This window comes from Perca flavescens, chromosome 15 (assembly GCF_004354835.1).
Source record: "Perca flavescens isolate YP-PL-M2 chromosome 15, PFLA_1.0, whole genome shotgun sequence".
Lineage (NCBI taxonomy): Eukaryota > Metazoa > Chordata > Actinopteri > Perciformes > Percidae > Perca > Perca flavescens.
The window spans coordinates 1,846,049-1,862,993 of NC_041345.1; the positions used below are offsets into that span (position 1 = coordinate 1,846,049).

General features: G+C 43.1%; 1 protein-coding gene across 4 annotated transcripts in view; it reads left to right on the plus strand.

The window, feature by feature from the left end:
- prr36b (proline rich 36b) overlaps positions 1-16,945 on the plus strand; it is a 73,712-nt gene that overhangs the window by 18,909 nt on the left and 37,858 nt on the right. For all 4 annotated transcript variants that reach the window (XM_028600133.1, XM_028600134.1, XM_028600136.1 and 1 more), the window contains 2 exons: positions 12,732-13,462; positions 15,957-16,035. In XM_028600133.1, coding sequence (XP_028455934.1) covers positions 12,835-13,462; positions 15,957-16,035 — 707 coding nt within the window. In that variant the 5' untranslated portion in view covers positions 12,732-12,834. The remainder of the gene's footprint in view (positions 1-12,731; positions 13,463-15,956; positions 16,036-16,945) is intronic.

Sequence of the window (16,945 nt, forward strand, 5' to 3'; positions counted from 1 at the left end):
CTGTTGCTCTGTCTGCAAGTACAGGCAGCGCGCTGCATCATCCGGGTTGGCAGTGGGCGTGACTTATAAGTTCGACCAATCAAGTAGACATTGGAAAAGGGAAAAGGGAAAAGGCCCTGCTCTGAAGTAGGGGCTAAAAAAGTCCCGTAATGCGTCCAGAGGAACTTAAAAAAACCCCAAATTTGTCCGGTGGGAACACGATGAAAAAAGTGTTCTAGGAACATTTAAGTTCTAGGATCCGCAAAAGTCGGCTAAAGGCAGAGTGTCAAATATGCAATTTGAAAAACTGGCCTACCACAACAGCACATCAGAGATTGAGAAATCACCTGAGTTCTGTAAGCAGAACGAGCTGCTTTCATCCACCATTTACATGTGATAAAAATCTGCACTTCATTTTCATGGAAAATAACGTGACTTGCGAATAGGCTACGACAGTTAATGACGAACAGTAAAAACGTAACCTGCTGTAGTAACGGGGGACTGTGTCCTGCAACCACAAAGCAGTTGCTTCATCTCGTGGAAAAAAAAAAGCTGCCTTCAGGTGCGGTTTGGAAATGTTGGTTTCCCCCCTGCCGCTGCGGCCGCCACCGAAGCTTCGAATATTCGCTGTTGAAAAGCACCGAAGCTTTTTCGCTTTGGTCAACCTGGTTGTTTTTAAATCTGCTTTACGAATAAAGTTGGATTGGAAGGGTTAAAAACCAGAGCCTCGCCGCTGCAACCCTCTCCCTCCACTAGGGCTGTCCTCGACTAAAGAACTTCTTAGTCCACTAACACTTACAGGATTTTGTCGACTAATCGATTAGTTGATTTAATTGACAGAGCTGTGAGCTTTGAGAGGTGGTTAAGACTAGAAAACTGAGTTTCTCCACAGTTAATCCTGCAAAAGCACCACTTCAAATCTTGTGTTTACCATAAATGTGCTCAGAAGTTTCTTGGAAATGAGTAATTAAGCGTGAATGAGCATAAAAAATTACTAATCGACTAAAGAAATCTTAGTCGACTAAGCCCTACCCTCCACCACTGACGTCTTTGCTCGAGCGCTCTATCTCCTTACGGAGACATTAGTTATGTCTTGAACGATTCCACCAACCTGGCTCGGGTTCGTGTCAGCATCAGCGGAGTGTTGCGTTGGACACAAAAGCTCGCTTTCTTTTTGCATCTTTTCTACCGTCTCTGCCGCCCCTCCCCCACTGCCTCCTTCCCCCCACAATCCCTCTCTTTGACTGCTATTTAGAGTAGGCCCCCGAGGAGAGAGAGAGGCTCACAGAATGCACACGTTAGTGTGTACACCGTTGTGTTCTGTGAAAGCACAGCAGACTTTTCTACCACAGCGATTGATGCACGGCTGTGGGCGCTTGGTTGGCTAAAAAGTGAGTGGACGAGCGGGAGCACTTTGATTTCGGCCTTTGTGTAGAGACGGAGAAGAGTCTGTTGTTTCTCACCGACGGTGCATGTGATCAGACCTGAACAAGCAGCAGCACAACCCGAGAGCAAAATTCATCACAAATATTTTGGTCAAAATTGAAATCACGATTATTTAACACGATTACTCGTTGAAAGAAACAGTAGAAACAGTTAAAGGGCCCATATTATGAAAATAAAATCACTTTTTCTGGGATTTATTTTGTGTCTCTGGTGCTTCCACACACATACAGACTTTGAAAAAACCCATCCATGGTGTTCTGAGTGAGATCCGGTTTCTGAATGTGTCCTGCCTTCAGTCTCCTGGTGAGCTGGTCAACATCTGCACGGCTTTCTACATCACTAGCCGAAACCAGGGGGCTAACCGTTAGCATGCTAGCTCGTTCTCAATGGCAATACGCTGCTACAACACACACAAGTTCAACCTAATCTACAAAATAAATTGTATAGAACTACTTCCATGTCTCTGTTCTGCAGGTATTCCACGCTAAGTGTGAAGTGCGCTCTTGTTTAGAAGAAGTCTTCCGGCTAATCCTGTTTTGTACTGACAGAAGTTGGAGAAACAGCTAGCTAGCTCATGTAGTCCTTACCTAGCTACTGAGCATGTAGTCCTTACCTAGCTACTGAGCATGTAGTCCTTACCTAGCTACTGAGCATGTAGTCCTTACCTAGCTACTGAGCATGTAGTCCTTACCTAGCTACTGAGCATGTAGTCTTACCTAGCTACTGAGCATGTAGTCCTTACCTAGCTACTGAGCATGTAGTCCTTACCTAGCTACTGAGCATGTAGTCTTACCTAGCTACTGAGCATGTAGTCTTACCTAGCTACTGAGCATGTAGTCCTTACCTAGCTACTGAGCATGTAGTCCTTACCTAGCTACTGAGCATGTAGTCCTTACCTAGCTACTGAGCATGTAGTCTTACCTAGCTGTGAGCATGTAGTCCTTACCTAGCTACTGAGCATGTAGTCCTTACCTAGCTACTGAGCATGTAGTCCTTACCTAGCTACTGAACATGTAGTCCTTACCTAGCTACTGAGCATGTAGTCTTACCTAGCTACTGAGCATGTAGTCCTTACCTAGCTACTGAGCATGTAGTCTTACCTAGCTACTGAGCATGTAGTCCTTACCTAGCTACTGAGCATGTAGTCCTTACCTAGCTACTGAGCATGTAGTCCTTACCTAGCTACTGAGCATGTAGTCCTTACCTAGCTACTGAGCATGTAGTCTTACCTAGCTACTGAGCATGTAGTCCTTACCTAGCTACTGAGCATGTAGTCCTTACCTAGCTACTGAGCATGTAGTCCTTACCTAGCTACTGAGCATGTAGTCCTTACCTAGCTACTGAGCATGTAGTCTTACCTAGCTACTGAGCATGTAGTCCTTACCTAGCTACTGAGCATGTAGTCTTACCTAGCTACTGAGCATGTAGTCCTTACCTAGCTACTGAGCATGTAGTCTTACCTAGCTACTGAGCATGTAGTCCTTACCTAGCTACTGAGCATGTAGTCCTTACCTAGCTACTGAACATGTAGTCCTTACCTAGCTACTGAGCATGTAGTCCTTACCTAGCTACTGAGCATGTAGTCCTTACCTAGCTACTGAGCATGTAGTCCTTACCTAGCTACTGAGCATGTAGTCCTTACCTAGCTACTGAGCATGTAGTCTTACCTAGCTACTGAGCAAGTAGTCTTACCTAGCTACTGAGCATGTAGTCCTTACCTAGCTACTGAGCATGTAGTCCTTACCTAGCTACTGAGCATGTAGTCCTTACCTAGCTACTGAGCATGTAGTCCTTACCTAGCTACTGAGCATGTAGTCCTTACCTAGCTACTGAGCATGTAGTCCTTACCTAGCTACTGAGCATGTAGTCTTACCTAGCTACTGAGCATGTAGCATGTAGTCCTTACCTAGCTACTGAGCATGTAGTCTTACCTAGCTACTGAGCATGTAGTCTTACCTAGCTACTGAGCATGTAGTCTTACCTAGCTACTGAGCATGTAGCATGTAGTCCTTACCTAGCTACTGAGCATGTAGCATGTAGTCATGCTACTGAGCATGTAGTCCTTACCTAGCTACTGAGCATGTAGTCTTACCTAGCTACTGAGCATGTAGCATGTAGTCCTTACCTAGCTACTGAGCATGTAGTCTTACCTAGCTATTGAGCATGTAGCATGTAGTCCTTACCTAGCTACATGAGCATGTAGTCCTTACCTAGCTACTGAGCATGTAGTCTTACCTAGCTACTGAGCATGTAGTCTTACCTAGCTATTGAGCATGTAGCATGTAGTCCTTACCTAGCTACTGAGCATGTAGCATGTAGTCTTACCTAGCTACTGAGCATGTAGTCCTTACCTAGCTACTGAGCATGTAGTCTTACCTAGCTACTGAGCATGTAGCATGTAGTCCTTACCTAGCTACTGAGCATGTAGTCTTACCTAGCTACTGAGCATGTAGTCTTACCTAGTTACTGAGCATGTAGTCTTACCTAGCTACTGAGCATGTAGTCTTACCTAGCTACTGAGCATGTAGTCTTACCTAGCTACTGAGCATGTAGTCCTTACCTAGCTACTGAGCATGTAGTCTTACCTAGCTACTGAGCATGTAGTCCTTACCTAGCTACTGAGCATGTAGTCCTTACCTAGCTACTGAGCATGTAGTCTTACCTAGCTACTGAGCATGTAGTCCTTACCTAGCTACTGAGCATGTAGTCCTTACCTAGCTACTGAGCATGTAGTCCTTACCTAGCTACTGAGCATGTAGTCTTACCTAGCTACTGAGCATGTGCAGAAGTTGAGAGGTCTCACTCTGTAGCTAAAACAGAGACCTGAACACAGGGTGAAAAGAGGAGCTGCAGCAATGTGCAGTACAACAAAAATATGATGTTTTTTTGAAAATTAAACCATGTAAACCTATTCTGGTACAACCTTAAAATACAATTATGAATCTGAAAATGAGCATAATATGGGCGCTTTAAACGAACCAACAGTGAAAACACCTTGAACTGTGAAATTTCCCATTAATACTTTTCCCATTTGAACTTTTTGAATTCCCCTTTAAATGTTGGCTGAGTGAGTTTAGCCTTCGAGAGGAGGTGAAAGTGTGTGTGTGTGTCAGAACACAAGACAAAATAAGAGATAACTTGCAAAATGTAATGTGCAACAATTTTTTTTTTCTTCTTCATTACATTGTTTTTGTGAGCCAAAAGCGAAATTGTGACCAAATTTGATTAATTGCATAGCCCTAACTTAATGTTTTAGCTCCATAACCCTTAATTTTTATGTGCATCATGAAACTGTTTGTTTTATTGTTTTTTAAAATTCAGAAATGTTGTATTTTCCTGTTGGCAGTTCTGTAAATGTAAGCTCCTGCTGTATTATAAACAGGCCTGTTCACACACACACACACACACACACACACACACACACACACACACACACACACACACACACACACACACACACACACACACACACACAGTGGTAGATTGTACTTGGTGCAAAAATGGGGTCAAAGTAACAGTTTTCTTTTTAAATATGCTGATGACCTGATTATTCATATATGGCGTTTTAATGTCTAGACAGTAAGAAAAGCTTAGATCCCTCAGTGGAGCTGGATGCCTTCCAGTTATTGACAGTAAAGGCCCAAACACTGTTGTGTGTCAGGGATACACACACATTTTGCGTGTGTCCCAGTGTGGGTAGTAGGAAGGGATGATGCCTCGGAGGATGATCTCACCTTGCAGAGCTGGCTTGCCCATCATTAGCTTACTGCCTGAGGCCTATTAAGTATAATTAAAAATGACAACAACAACAACTGACATAAACAGCATTTCCCTAAAAGCAATGCGTCACATAATCTTTTCAATAGTAATGATATAAAAACAAGAAAGGCACCTTTTGTATGAGATAACATTAAAATGTCAAGTAATGGAAAATGCTGAACTTAGCTACACAATACTTAATGTACATAAGTAACACACACACACATATATATATATATATTTTATTTTTTTTCTCAGATTATATATATATATATATATTAGGGCTGTCAAAATAACGCGTTAATTTCGATTAATTAATCTGAGAGAAAAAATAAATAAATAAAAAATAAATATATATATATATATATATATATATGTGTGTGTGTGTATATATATATATATATATATATATATATATATATATATATATATATATATATATATATATTAACTTAAGGATATATAGGATTAACTTAAGTTTAAATAAGTATAAGAAAGAGAACAGCATTAAACCCAGTAGAAACAAAGGCTATTAATTTCAATGTAGTCTATAAAAATGCTCAGACCAGCATATTATCATAGTGTGTGTGTGTGTGTGTGTGTCTCTCTCTCTCTGTGTGTGTGTGTGTGTGTGTGTCTGTGCGTTTGTCTCTCTCTGTGTGTGTGTGTGGGTGTATGTATGTATCTGTGTGTGTCTCTCTGTGTATGTCTGGCTGTGTGTGTGTGTGTGTCTCTGTGTGTGTCTCTCTGTGTATGTCTGGCTGTGTGTGTGTGTGTGTCTCTGTGTCTGTCTGTGTGTGTGTGTGTGTGTGTGTGTGTGTGTGTGTGTGTGTGTGTCTGTGTATGTCTGGCTGTGTGTGTGTGTGTCTGTGTGTGTGTGTGTGTGTGTGTGTGTGTGTGTGTGTGTCTCTCTGTGTATGTGTGGCTGTGTGTGTGTGTCTCTCTGTATGTCTGGCTGTGTGTGTGTGTGTGTGTGTGTGTGTCTCTGTGTATGTGTGGCTGTGTGTGTGTGTGTGTGACTGTGTCTCTATGTGTTGTCTGTCTCTCTGTGTATGTCTGGCTGTGTGTGTGTGTGTGTGTGTGTGTGTGTGTGTGTGTGTGTGTGTCTCTGTGTATGTCTGGCTGTGTGTGTGTGTCTCTCTGTGTATGTCTGGCTGTGTGTGTGTGTGTGTGTGTGTGTGTGTGTCTCTCTGTGTATGTCTGGCTGTGTGTGTGTGTGTGTGTCTCTGTGTATGTCTGGCTGTGTGTGTGTGTCTCTCTGTGTGTCTGGCTGTGTGTGTGTGTGTGTGTGTGTGTGTGTGTGTGTGTGTGTGTGTGTGTGTGTGTCTCTGTGTATGTCTGGCTGTGTGTGTGTGTGTGTCTCTGTGTATGTCTGGCTGTGTGTGTGTGTGTGTGTTCGTATGGTTTTCCTTTGTTCTCAGTTACTGTGCAGCTCATCATTCAGGCTTGCAGGGAATGTGGAGTGGGATGCTGCTTGGAAGCTGCAACCACACGACTCGGACACATTTCTGAAGGCCAACAAACACATTTTTGCAAAGTCAACTACATTCAAAAATGTACCGAAAAAAATAAATAAAAATCTGGCAAACCTAGGGGGATACCGGCGCGAGACTCCCACTCCACTTCCCTGCTACTCTGTTCTATCTCCAGCTATTGTTTTTAAAGGTGAGGACTGCAGCCTGTTGAAGTAGTTCTTCTCCTACAGATCCCTTTGTGTGTATTTGTTTGTTGCTCGGGTCACAGGAGGATGTTTGATGTTGCTTGACCAGCAATTATCTTCAGATTAGGCAATTTAATGTTCTAAACATTTCACGCTGTGCACACACTGTGCCTGAGTGTTTTGAAATGGACCTAATGTAGCTGACAAAGCCATCTGTTTGGAATCAGTGTGCACTAACTGACAAGCCGTTGTGTCCCTTATGGGTTGCAAACGCCAGCTTGTGTGTTACAGCCTTTCAGCCTTGGCGGGACCAAAAATGGTATTAGGATTTTCCGGGAGCCAATCTGGGTTTTCCCTTGATTCAGCTTTAAAACATTTGTATGTAAGGTGAATCTTACCTAGCCACACTTTATCCATCGTGTCGGTAGACTACAGGTGAAAAGGCATGGACCCCCCACCCACATTAAATTGAATACAAATGGCACTATTTAAAAAAAAAAAGGATGACAGTTACATTTTAAAGTGCAGTTTTCTACTTATATTTTCTTTCAACTAACACAAAAAAATCTCTTGAGTGTCTTTCGCGATATGTGGCAAGCTTTCGCGATTTGTTAATTGCACAAATTGATGCAGCCCCAGACTTGAGTAATGTAACTCCAGTGTAGCATTGTCTAATGTAACATATGGTAATGTTATCCCATTGTAACCTCCCTTGAGTGAGTGAAATCAACCATCAGCAGCTGTAGTTGAGGTGCCAATGACCCAGCAAACCGTTATATCTGCTTAATGGATGAAACTAGAGTTGTGCCACAAAGCGCTACGGTGCAGATGTGTGTAATTGTATGAAAGTGAAGCAGGCGGTAAAAAAATACCACTAATAAGTGGATTAAAACGATTACTGAGGATCGTAACTTGCAAATGTAACTTTTGTAATCATCTGTTAACAGCTGTTCAGCTGTACAGTGTTTAGTAACATTTACCATTTAAGTAGTCTCGCATTGCCAGACCTTCCTCCACAGCGCTGCAGAGGAAGGTCTGGCTAGTCCACACAGCATTCCCGAGATGCTAGTGAAACGTGCTCTGGTTCATTGGCATTTCTTTAAACCAATCACAATCATCGTGGGCGGGGCTAAGCTCCGGACGGAGCCACGGTGCCTCTGTTAAATAGTCTCAGGAAGGAACTTGTTTTGGTGGAACGTGTACGTTCAAAAGTAGTTTTAGTCTTGCAACAGAAAACTCAGATTGGACAGATAGTCTAGCTAGTTGACAGACAGACAGACAGACAGACAGACAGATAGTCTAGCTAGCTGTCTGGATTTACCCTGCAGAGATCTGAGGCGGCACCGGAGCAATCCCGAAAGTGGAACACAGTCGATATAGACCATTTAAAGTGCCCATATTATGAAAAAAATCACTTTTTCTGGTGATTTGGGGTGTTACTTTGTGTCTCTGGTGCTTCCACACACATACAAACTTTGATAAAATCCATCCATGGTGTGTGAGTGAGATCCGGTTTCTGAATGTGTCCTGCCTTCAGTCTCCTGGTGAGCCGGTTAAAATCTGCACGGCTTTCTACATCACTAGCCGAAACGAACTGGCTCAATGGCAAAGCAGTGCTACAACACACACTAGTTCACCATAATCTCCAAAAGAACTACTTCCATGTGCTCCCTGGTTTAGAAGAAGTCTCCCAGCTGATCCTGCCTTGGAACTGACTGAAGTTGGAGAAACAGCCTTTCTTTTACTGTCTATGGAGCTAGCTGACATGATCCTTACCTAGCTATTGCACATGTGCGACTACAAACAAAGATAGTACAGAAGTTGAGATGTCTCACTCCGTAGCTAAAACGGAGACCTGAACACAGGGTGAAAAGAGGAGCTGCAGCAATGTGCAGTACAACAAAAATATGGTGTTTTTTGAAAATTAAACCATGTAAATGTTTATTATGTCTATTCTGGTACAACCTCAAAATACAATTATGAACCTGAAAATGAGCAGAATATGGGAGCTCTAGGCAAACATTTAGGCTGAATATCTATTTTATCTCTCACCACATGCAGCAGCTCACTCAGTCCATTGGCAAGGGAGTAACTCTTCAATCTAATTAGGTTTAATGAAAACTTGTAATAGCTTTAATGGGTTAAATGCTTCAGTTGGGAGTGCCACAGCATTAGGGATGAAACTCAATAAAATATAAAGCTGTTGCAGCACACAGAGTAAACAATGATGTCAGTCCAAAGCCTTACAAATGTATAAATACACTTTATATCTTATAAATTAGTTCAGATTTCTGTATGGTGGTAACAATTACTGAAGCAGAAATGTTTAAAGTAGGAAATTGATGAGGAAGAGATGATAAGAAAAGGGAAATCATGAGAAATGTGTGTACGGGGTCATTGGGGGTGAGTGCCGTTGTGGGAAATTCACTTTGGCAGCAGACTAACAGCATTTTTAACTGCCATTTCTGTTTATCTGGCAGCTGAAATAGTTGAAGTGTCTTGATGGATCTTAAATCCACCGCCCCCCCACCTCCAGTTTTGAGAGTAGATAAAAAAGTATGTTCCTGTCCTGGTTGCTAGCCTGTTTATGCTTAACGCTGACTGATGGTCCTAATGACGCAAGGCCGGCTGAGTGAGCACTAGAGCCAGACAGAGAAGTGCAAGAGAAAGAGAAATGTTCTTCTGGCTGCAGCCATGCAATTAGGATTCATCTCTCTCTCTCTCTCTCTCTCTCTCTCTCTCTCTCTCTCTCTCTCTCTCTCTCTCTCTCTCTGCAGTGAACAGCCTGGCCAGATGATTTAAGCTTTGTCTCATTTTGCATACTTCAGACAGTACACTGCTTATGTGCACTTACTGCTGTAGTGCTCACTTTCGATGGTCAGTATTGTCCCAAAAGGGACACTTATGTTAAAACACTTACCGGAAATGACGGGCGGGATGAGCGTGACGAACGCTACACATGGCAGCTGATTGGACGAACGCGTCACGTGGGGTCTGGCTGCTCCCGAATTTCCAAACCGACCATAATGGCAGCTCATAGGAATACAATCTCGTATTTGTTTGTTTATTTAGGATCCTCATTAGCTCTTGCATTGCAGGTGCTTTTCTTCCGGAGGTCCTTACAACTCACTTGTAACTTTGACAATGCAATAATACATACACATAACATCATAAACAAATGAAAAATACAAATTCTAAAACGAAAACTAAACATACACTATAATTTCTTGACAAAACACACACACAAAAGACAAGGACAGACAATTGTATTTCATATTTGACGAAAATTGTTCACTGAAACGTATTTCTGAAAACATTTTAAGAGAGAAATAGGCCGTGCAGCTGCTGAATCTGTCAGTTTTTTTGATCGACAAAGATTTTCGTCAGATTTTGAGAGGCGGCGAGCTGAGCGACAGCTCCTCATTTGCATAAAGTAGCCTGGATTCAACCGATTCAGGGCAATATTTAGTTCAATTTGTTATATGTCACTATTTTTGGTAGCCTACTGTACTTAAATGGCCAGTTTGTACTTTATTTTCTTTATTCATTGAAGCCTCTATGTTTACAGGCTTGTGGTGATGCACAATGTGCTATCGGTTTGGTACTGCTAATAAGTTTTGTCATGGTTCATGTGTGCAATACACATTACACTTCTTGAGAAAGAAATCGTGGCAGAGAATCGTGATATCAAACGTGATTCATATTTTTCCCCGAATCGTGCAGGCCTAAGCTGGAGGCAATTAAAACAAACTAATTAACATTAGCAGCTGATAGAGTCTGCTAGCGACAGTAATGAGAAGCTGCTTCATGTCTCTCTGTCAGGCATCAGGGACCCATTGTTTCAAACATTACTAAATATTTTAAGTGATAAATCTGCCATTATTAATTAAACTGCAATATGTGTCTGATAGTCTGATAGTGAAATGGCTGCAAAAGGCTGTGACTGGAACGCATCTCCATCTTACTGTTTCCCCTTTCTCACTCACACAAGTGTCCAGCCTGTCTCCTAAAAACTGTGACTGGTTGTGGGTAGTAACATCATTAAGCCAACTGTCCACATTTTAAAGGCCTCGCTGGCATTTAACATCCCCCTGAGACTGAAGGGAGCGGCATGAATCCCTTCTCGTTGCTACCAGTCGTCTCCCTCTGCACTAGCTAGCTCTGGGTATCTGTTCTTATGTGCTGTTTGGGATACATGCTCAGCTGCTCCGGCCATCTGTGCAAAGGCAAACAGAGAACAGAGGGATGGAAGGAGAGTGGTGGTGGTGGTGGTGGGGGAGGGAAATGTTTGGAGGGAAGGGAGAATCGTTGGAGATTGAAAGAAGACCTTTTTTGACATGTGAGATTTAGTTCAGAAGATGAGTAAAGGATGACGGAAGAGAGGGAAAAAAGAAAGACAAGGAAGAGTGTGCGGGAATGGTTTCCAGGAAGCTAGCGGCATAAAGATGATGTCTGTCCTATTCTCGAAATAGGACAGTGAGTGTGTGTGTGCACGTTTAGGTCAGTGGAAACTGGGATGACTAGTGTTGTCTGGATTTTAGAGTGGGACTGGCAAAGATCAGCCAATAGTGAGCTCATTTTACGACTTGTTTTTTTTCCCGTTCTCTTTTCTCGCTCTGTCCCAACTTCTCTGTCTGTTCCCATGCTCCGCGGGCCAAGCCTCTTCCTCTGGGCTGCCTCCGAGTTTGTTTCCCCACTTAGCCTCTTGCACAGCCGGCTCCTTGCTCTGTTTGTAAACTTTGACAACCCAGTTTCCTGCCACCCCCCCCCACACCCACACACACTTCCCGCCTCTGCTTCTCTCAAACTTGTAAAAACCTATACATTTCCTCTCCTCCTTCCATTTGCAAGTAGCCGAGGAAACAATAAACAGAGACAGTTGTCTAGTATTGATGCAGACAGCGTACGACAGCTCCTATTACACGTGGTTGCCCTTTATCGGGGCCTCGTATGCCTCACGTCCCACTTCTTGTCCTCCATTGCTCACGTCTCTGAATGCTCTGTTTGCGGCCCATGAGTCAAACTGTCTGCCTATCTTTGGGTTTATTGTACATGCCTTGACCCACTTAGCAAATACATCCAAGCCTTTTTCTCACCTCACCCTACTTTTCTTTTTATGACCATGTTAGCCTAATAGTGTGAAGCAGGCTTTCCTGGCTTTTTCGTACCCCATGTGCAAATTAAAAAGTTGCGTATCTTAACAATATTACAGGTGGCACATACAAACGTGTGCAAGTGTGTGTGTGTGCAGTTTGCGTGCTTAAGCTTTCTATGCTCTCTTAAGTGTACTATCCCAGAAAGCTAGTCTTCCACACTAGTGACTCCGATGCCATTTTGTACCAAGAAAAAAAAAGAAAGAAGCCAACCAGTAGCAGCTACGCTGGCCAAGTGTGTCACTGAGCTTTTTAGTATCACAGAAGGGACCATTTGCCACTGCACTGCGGTTGGCATTGAAATGAATGAAGGCTATTTGTAGAATGTGTTGTTTCTCTGCAGTAGACATGTCCTTCTCTGCCCCTCCTTCTGTGGTCCCTGAGACAAAACATAACATGAAATGTGTTGATCTAGCCTGAATGTCTTCCTCTGTGGGTCACATTGTCCTAGATAAGCTTCAGTCCTCTCTTGGGTTTATACAATTTAATGGCACATCCCGTTCCATTTCTGTCTGTTCTACAGTCAGTTTGCCTGCTAACACTTATTCGTTTGCATAAAAAGATTTCTGTATGCGTGTGTGATGATGTAAGAAGATCCAAGCCAGACAGCATCTGATTCCTAGGGTCAACAACATTCCTGGTGCCTTGTTTACTGATTGGAGAGACAGCAAACTGCTTTTCATGTCTGGTCTTGCTGTTGCCGACTAACTGTACGTTATCCTGTCTCTCTCCAGACCAGACCCTGCTGTCTCCACAACGCCTGTAGACCTGTGTCCACCTTGTGAGATTGAAGTCAGCCCTGCCGTGCAGAGACAGACCACTACCACTCAAGGGGAGATGAAGCCGGATGGGGTTTCCACGGCAGCGCTGGGGCCAATGGAAACATTGGAATCCAACCTAGTAAATGAGGCAGCACCAGCCGTAGGACAGGAGCCCAACCAGGCAGCCAGTCCAGCGGAGGAGGGGATGCCACAGCAAGCCGTAGGAGAGTCTGGTCAGCTGGAGCCCCAGCCAGACCAGACCAAGGAAACCCCCGCTGCAAAGCCCTGTAACGAGCCTTCGGGAGACTCCAAAGCCAAGACTACCAACAAGGCCACGGCCAAGACAAAGCCTGGCCCCACCAGCCCAACCAAGACCGCATCGCGGCCCAACACGGCCCAGAGCCGCCTCTCAAACGGCACGTCTAAGCCCCAGACCAACGGAGTGGCTAAGAAGACCACGCCTGCTGCTGCGATCAAAAAGAGCACCCAGACACCAGCTCTGTCCAAAAAACCAACAACCACGACCACAGTCCCAGCCTCCAAGAGCAAAGTGGGTGAGAAGAAAGCCACAGGGGCCACCGCCCCCCCAGCCACCAATGGCGCAAAGTCGATGACCGGAACAACGGCAGCCAAGAAGACCACACCCGCAACTGCTAATGGTGTCAAAACCAGCAGCTCTGCAGCTGCTGCTAAAAAGGCCCCAGGTTGGTGCAAAATGTTAGAAAGAGCAATCAGAATGTAGTAGAGATGCACCAATTACAACTAGGGCTGCCACCTCTTAGTCGATTAGTCGACTAATCGGTGGTTTTGGTCTCAGTCGACTAAGATTTCTTTAGTCGATTAGTCATTTTTTATGCTTATTCATGCTTAATTACTCATTTCCAAGAAACTTCTGAGCACATTTATGGTAAACACAAGATTTAAAGTGGTGCTTTTGCAGGATTAATTGTGGAGAAACTCAGTTTTACAGATGGTTAATTAACTACATTTATATTGTGCTTTTCTAGTCTTAACCACCTCTCAAAGCTCACAGCTCTGTCAATTAAATCAACTAATCGATTAGTCGACAAAATCATATAAGTGTTAGTCGACTAAGAAGTTCTTTAGTCGAGGACAGCCCTAATTACAACTTTCTAGGCCGATTCCGATTTTCTTTGAGTTAGGGCAGCCGATACCGATTTTAGCCGATTCCGATTTCATCTTTTCTAACCACTTTCACAGCACACGCAAATATGTATTTTCTATCTTTTCTTTAATAGAAGACGTTGTTGAACAGATAATGGATCACTATAAAATAGAACTATATAAATGACTCCTGCTGTGGGACATCCACACACATCTAAAGAGCAACGTTAGAACCATTTCCTTCTTTTCACATCTAATATCACACTAAAGAAAAAAGTGATTCTGGTTTTTGGTGTGGTCCCTCCACGCCCTACTGTCTCCTTGCAGGTGTTGCATATTGCAAACTTGTTATCTTCTGACCACACGCTGAAGAATGTGAACATGTTGCAGGTTAATGAAAAAAAAGTTGAGATAAACAAAAAAGAGACTGTGCTGTGGCATCCTTGAGAACTGTAACTCGTGTAACTTATGTTGTCAGTTAATTGCAGCGTTGACCGGCATACAGTACAGGCCAAAAGTTTGGACACACCTTCTCATTCAATGTGTTTCCTTTTTATTTTCATGACTATTTACATTGTAGATTCTCACTGAAGGCATCAAAACTATGAATGAACACATATGGAATTATGTACTTAACAAAAAAGTGTGAAATAACTGAAAACATGTCTTATATTTTAGATTCTACAAAGTAGCCACCCTTTGCTTTTCTATTAATAAGGGAATCAATTCCATTAATTATCCCTGACAAGGCACACCTGTGAAGGTAAAACCATTTCAGGTGACTACCTCATGAAGCTCATTGAGAGAACACCAAGGGTTTGCAGAGTTATCAAAAAAAGCAAAGGGGGGCTACTTTGAAGAATCTAAAATATAAGACACATATGGAATTATAAAAGTTTGAAATAACTGAAAACATGTCTTATATTTTAGATTCTTCAAAGTAGCCACCCTTTGCTTTTTTTGATAACTCTGCAAACCCTTGGTGTTCTCTCGATGAGCTTCATGAGGTAGTCACCTGAAATGGTTTTACCTTCACAGGTGTGCTTTGTCAGGGTTAATTAGTGGAATTATTTCCCTTATTAATAAAAAAAGCAAAGGGTGGCTACTTTGAATAATCTAAAATATAAGACACGTTTTCAGTTATTTCAAACTTTTTTGTTAAGTACATAATTCCATAATGTGTTCATTCATAGTTTTGATGCCTTCAGTGAGAATCTACAATGTAAATAGTCATGAAAATAAAGAAACACATTGAATGAGAAGGTGTGTCCAAACTTTTGGCCTGTACTGTATGTCATAGGTCATGGCCGAGCACTTGAAAACCGGCCAGTTCCGGTAACCGGCCGGTCTATCGGTGCATCTCTAGAATGTAGACTGTGTGGGAAAAGGCCAACCCACAGTAAGCGTAGCATGAAATGTTTTCACAGCTCCACTCTAATGAGGAGCGTTCACTGTAATGTGATGACATGCGGATAGATGCACACAGGATGGATTCAGCACACATTACACACGGCAGAGTGGCTTCTGCTAATCTACAAATACATCTGCCCTAGATCCTAATCACATGACCTATATCTGGGATATATGGTACTATATTATATGCTATATAATACTGTTCTTTACATGTTTCTTTGCTTTTCCTTTCCTTGTCTCCTCTCCTCTCTTTGTATCCCCTACTCTCTTCTCTCCTCTCGTCTTGTTTTGTCTCGTTTCCTCTCCTCTTGTCCCATTTCCTCACCTTCTCTCTCGTCTCGTTTTCTCTACTCCTTTTTGATTCCTCTTCTCCTGTCTTCTCTCCTGTCTCCTGTCCTGTTTTCTCTCTTTCAAATCCTGTCCTGTTTCCTCTTGTCTCTTTGTTTCCTCTCCTTTTGTCTTGTTTCCTCTCTTTTCCTTTCCTCTTGTCCCATTTCCTCTCCTTCCCTCTTGTCTCGTTTTCTCTACTTTTTGATTCCTCCTCTCCTGTCTCCTCTCCTGTTTTCTCTCCTCCTTCCTATCCTGTCCTGTTTCCTCTCCTCTCCTTGTATCCTCTCCGATCATGTTTCCTCTCCTTTCCTGTTCCCTCCACTCCTCCAGCTCCTAAGACTGCTTCTGCAACTCCCAGCAAGCCTAGCTCTGCTGCCTCGCCCAAGCCCGCAGTTTCCAAGACAACCAGGTAGGTTTGATTTTTGTGTAGAATTGCAGCCTCGCCCTTTCTAGAGAGTGTGTGTGTCTCCGTGCATGTACTGTACGAGCACACACATGTCTGAAACATCCTCCAGGCAACAGTGGTATAAGTGGGCTCCTTTTCTTAGAAGCCTTGCCAATGATTTGCTAACAAATCAGCAAATTTGCTCCAGAACAGCAGCAAATTCAAATAAATTACCAAATAGATAGGAATTGTAGGGTCTAACTTTAACGTTATAACTAGGGTTGGGTATCATTTGGGCTTTTGCCGATACCGGTGCTAAAACAATACTTTTTAAAACGGTGCCGGTGCCTAAACCAATACTTGTTAAAAAATAGGGAAATAGGGTATTTTACTGTTGGAGTCCTCTCCAGTGAAATCCAGACACTCTTTACACCGTTTAGCTGTCAGCATTTTAACCGTGTTTAATCCAGCTGCTAGCTAACGGTAGGCTAACGTTACCTGCTGTTGAGTGTAGTGTTAACTAGCTAACGGTAGGCTAACGTTACCTGCTGTCGAGTGTAGTGTTAACTAGCTAACGGTAGGCTAACGTTACCTGCTGTCGAGTGTAGTGTTAACTAGCTAACGGTAGGCTAACGTTACCTGCTGTCGAGTGTAGTGTTAACTAGCTAACGGTAGGCTAACGTTACCTGCTGTCGAGTGTAGTGTTAACTAGCTAACGGTAGGCTAACGTTACCTGCTGTCGAGTGTAGTGTAAACTAGCTAACGGTAGGCTAATATTAGCTGCTGTCGAGTGTAGTGTTAACTAGCGTCATGTCCAGCGATGCTCTTGTTGCCTCTAACTTCTGTTTCAGAGCATCAGAGAGCAGCGTAGAAGGCATTTAATTGGCACCGAAACCGCGTTGCTATTCGGTCCGGTAGATACCGGTCATTTAGG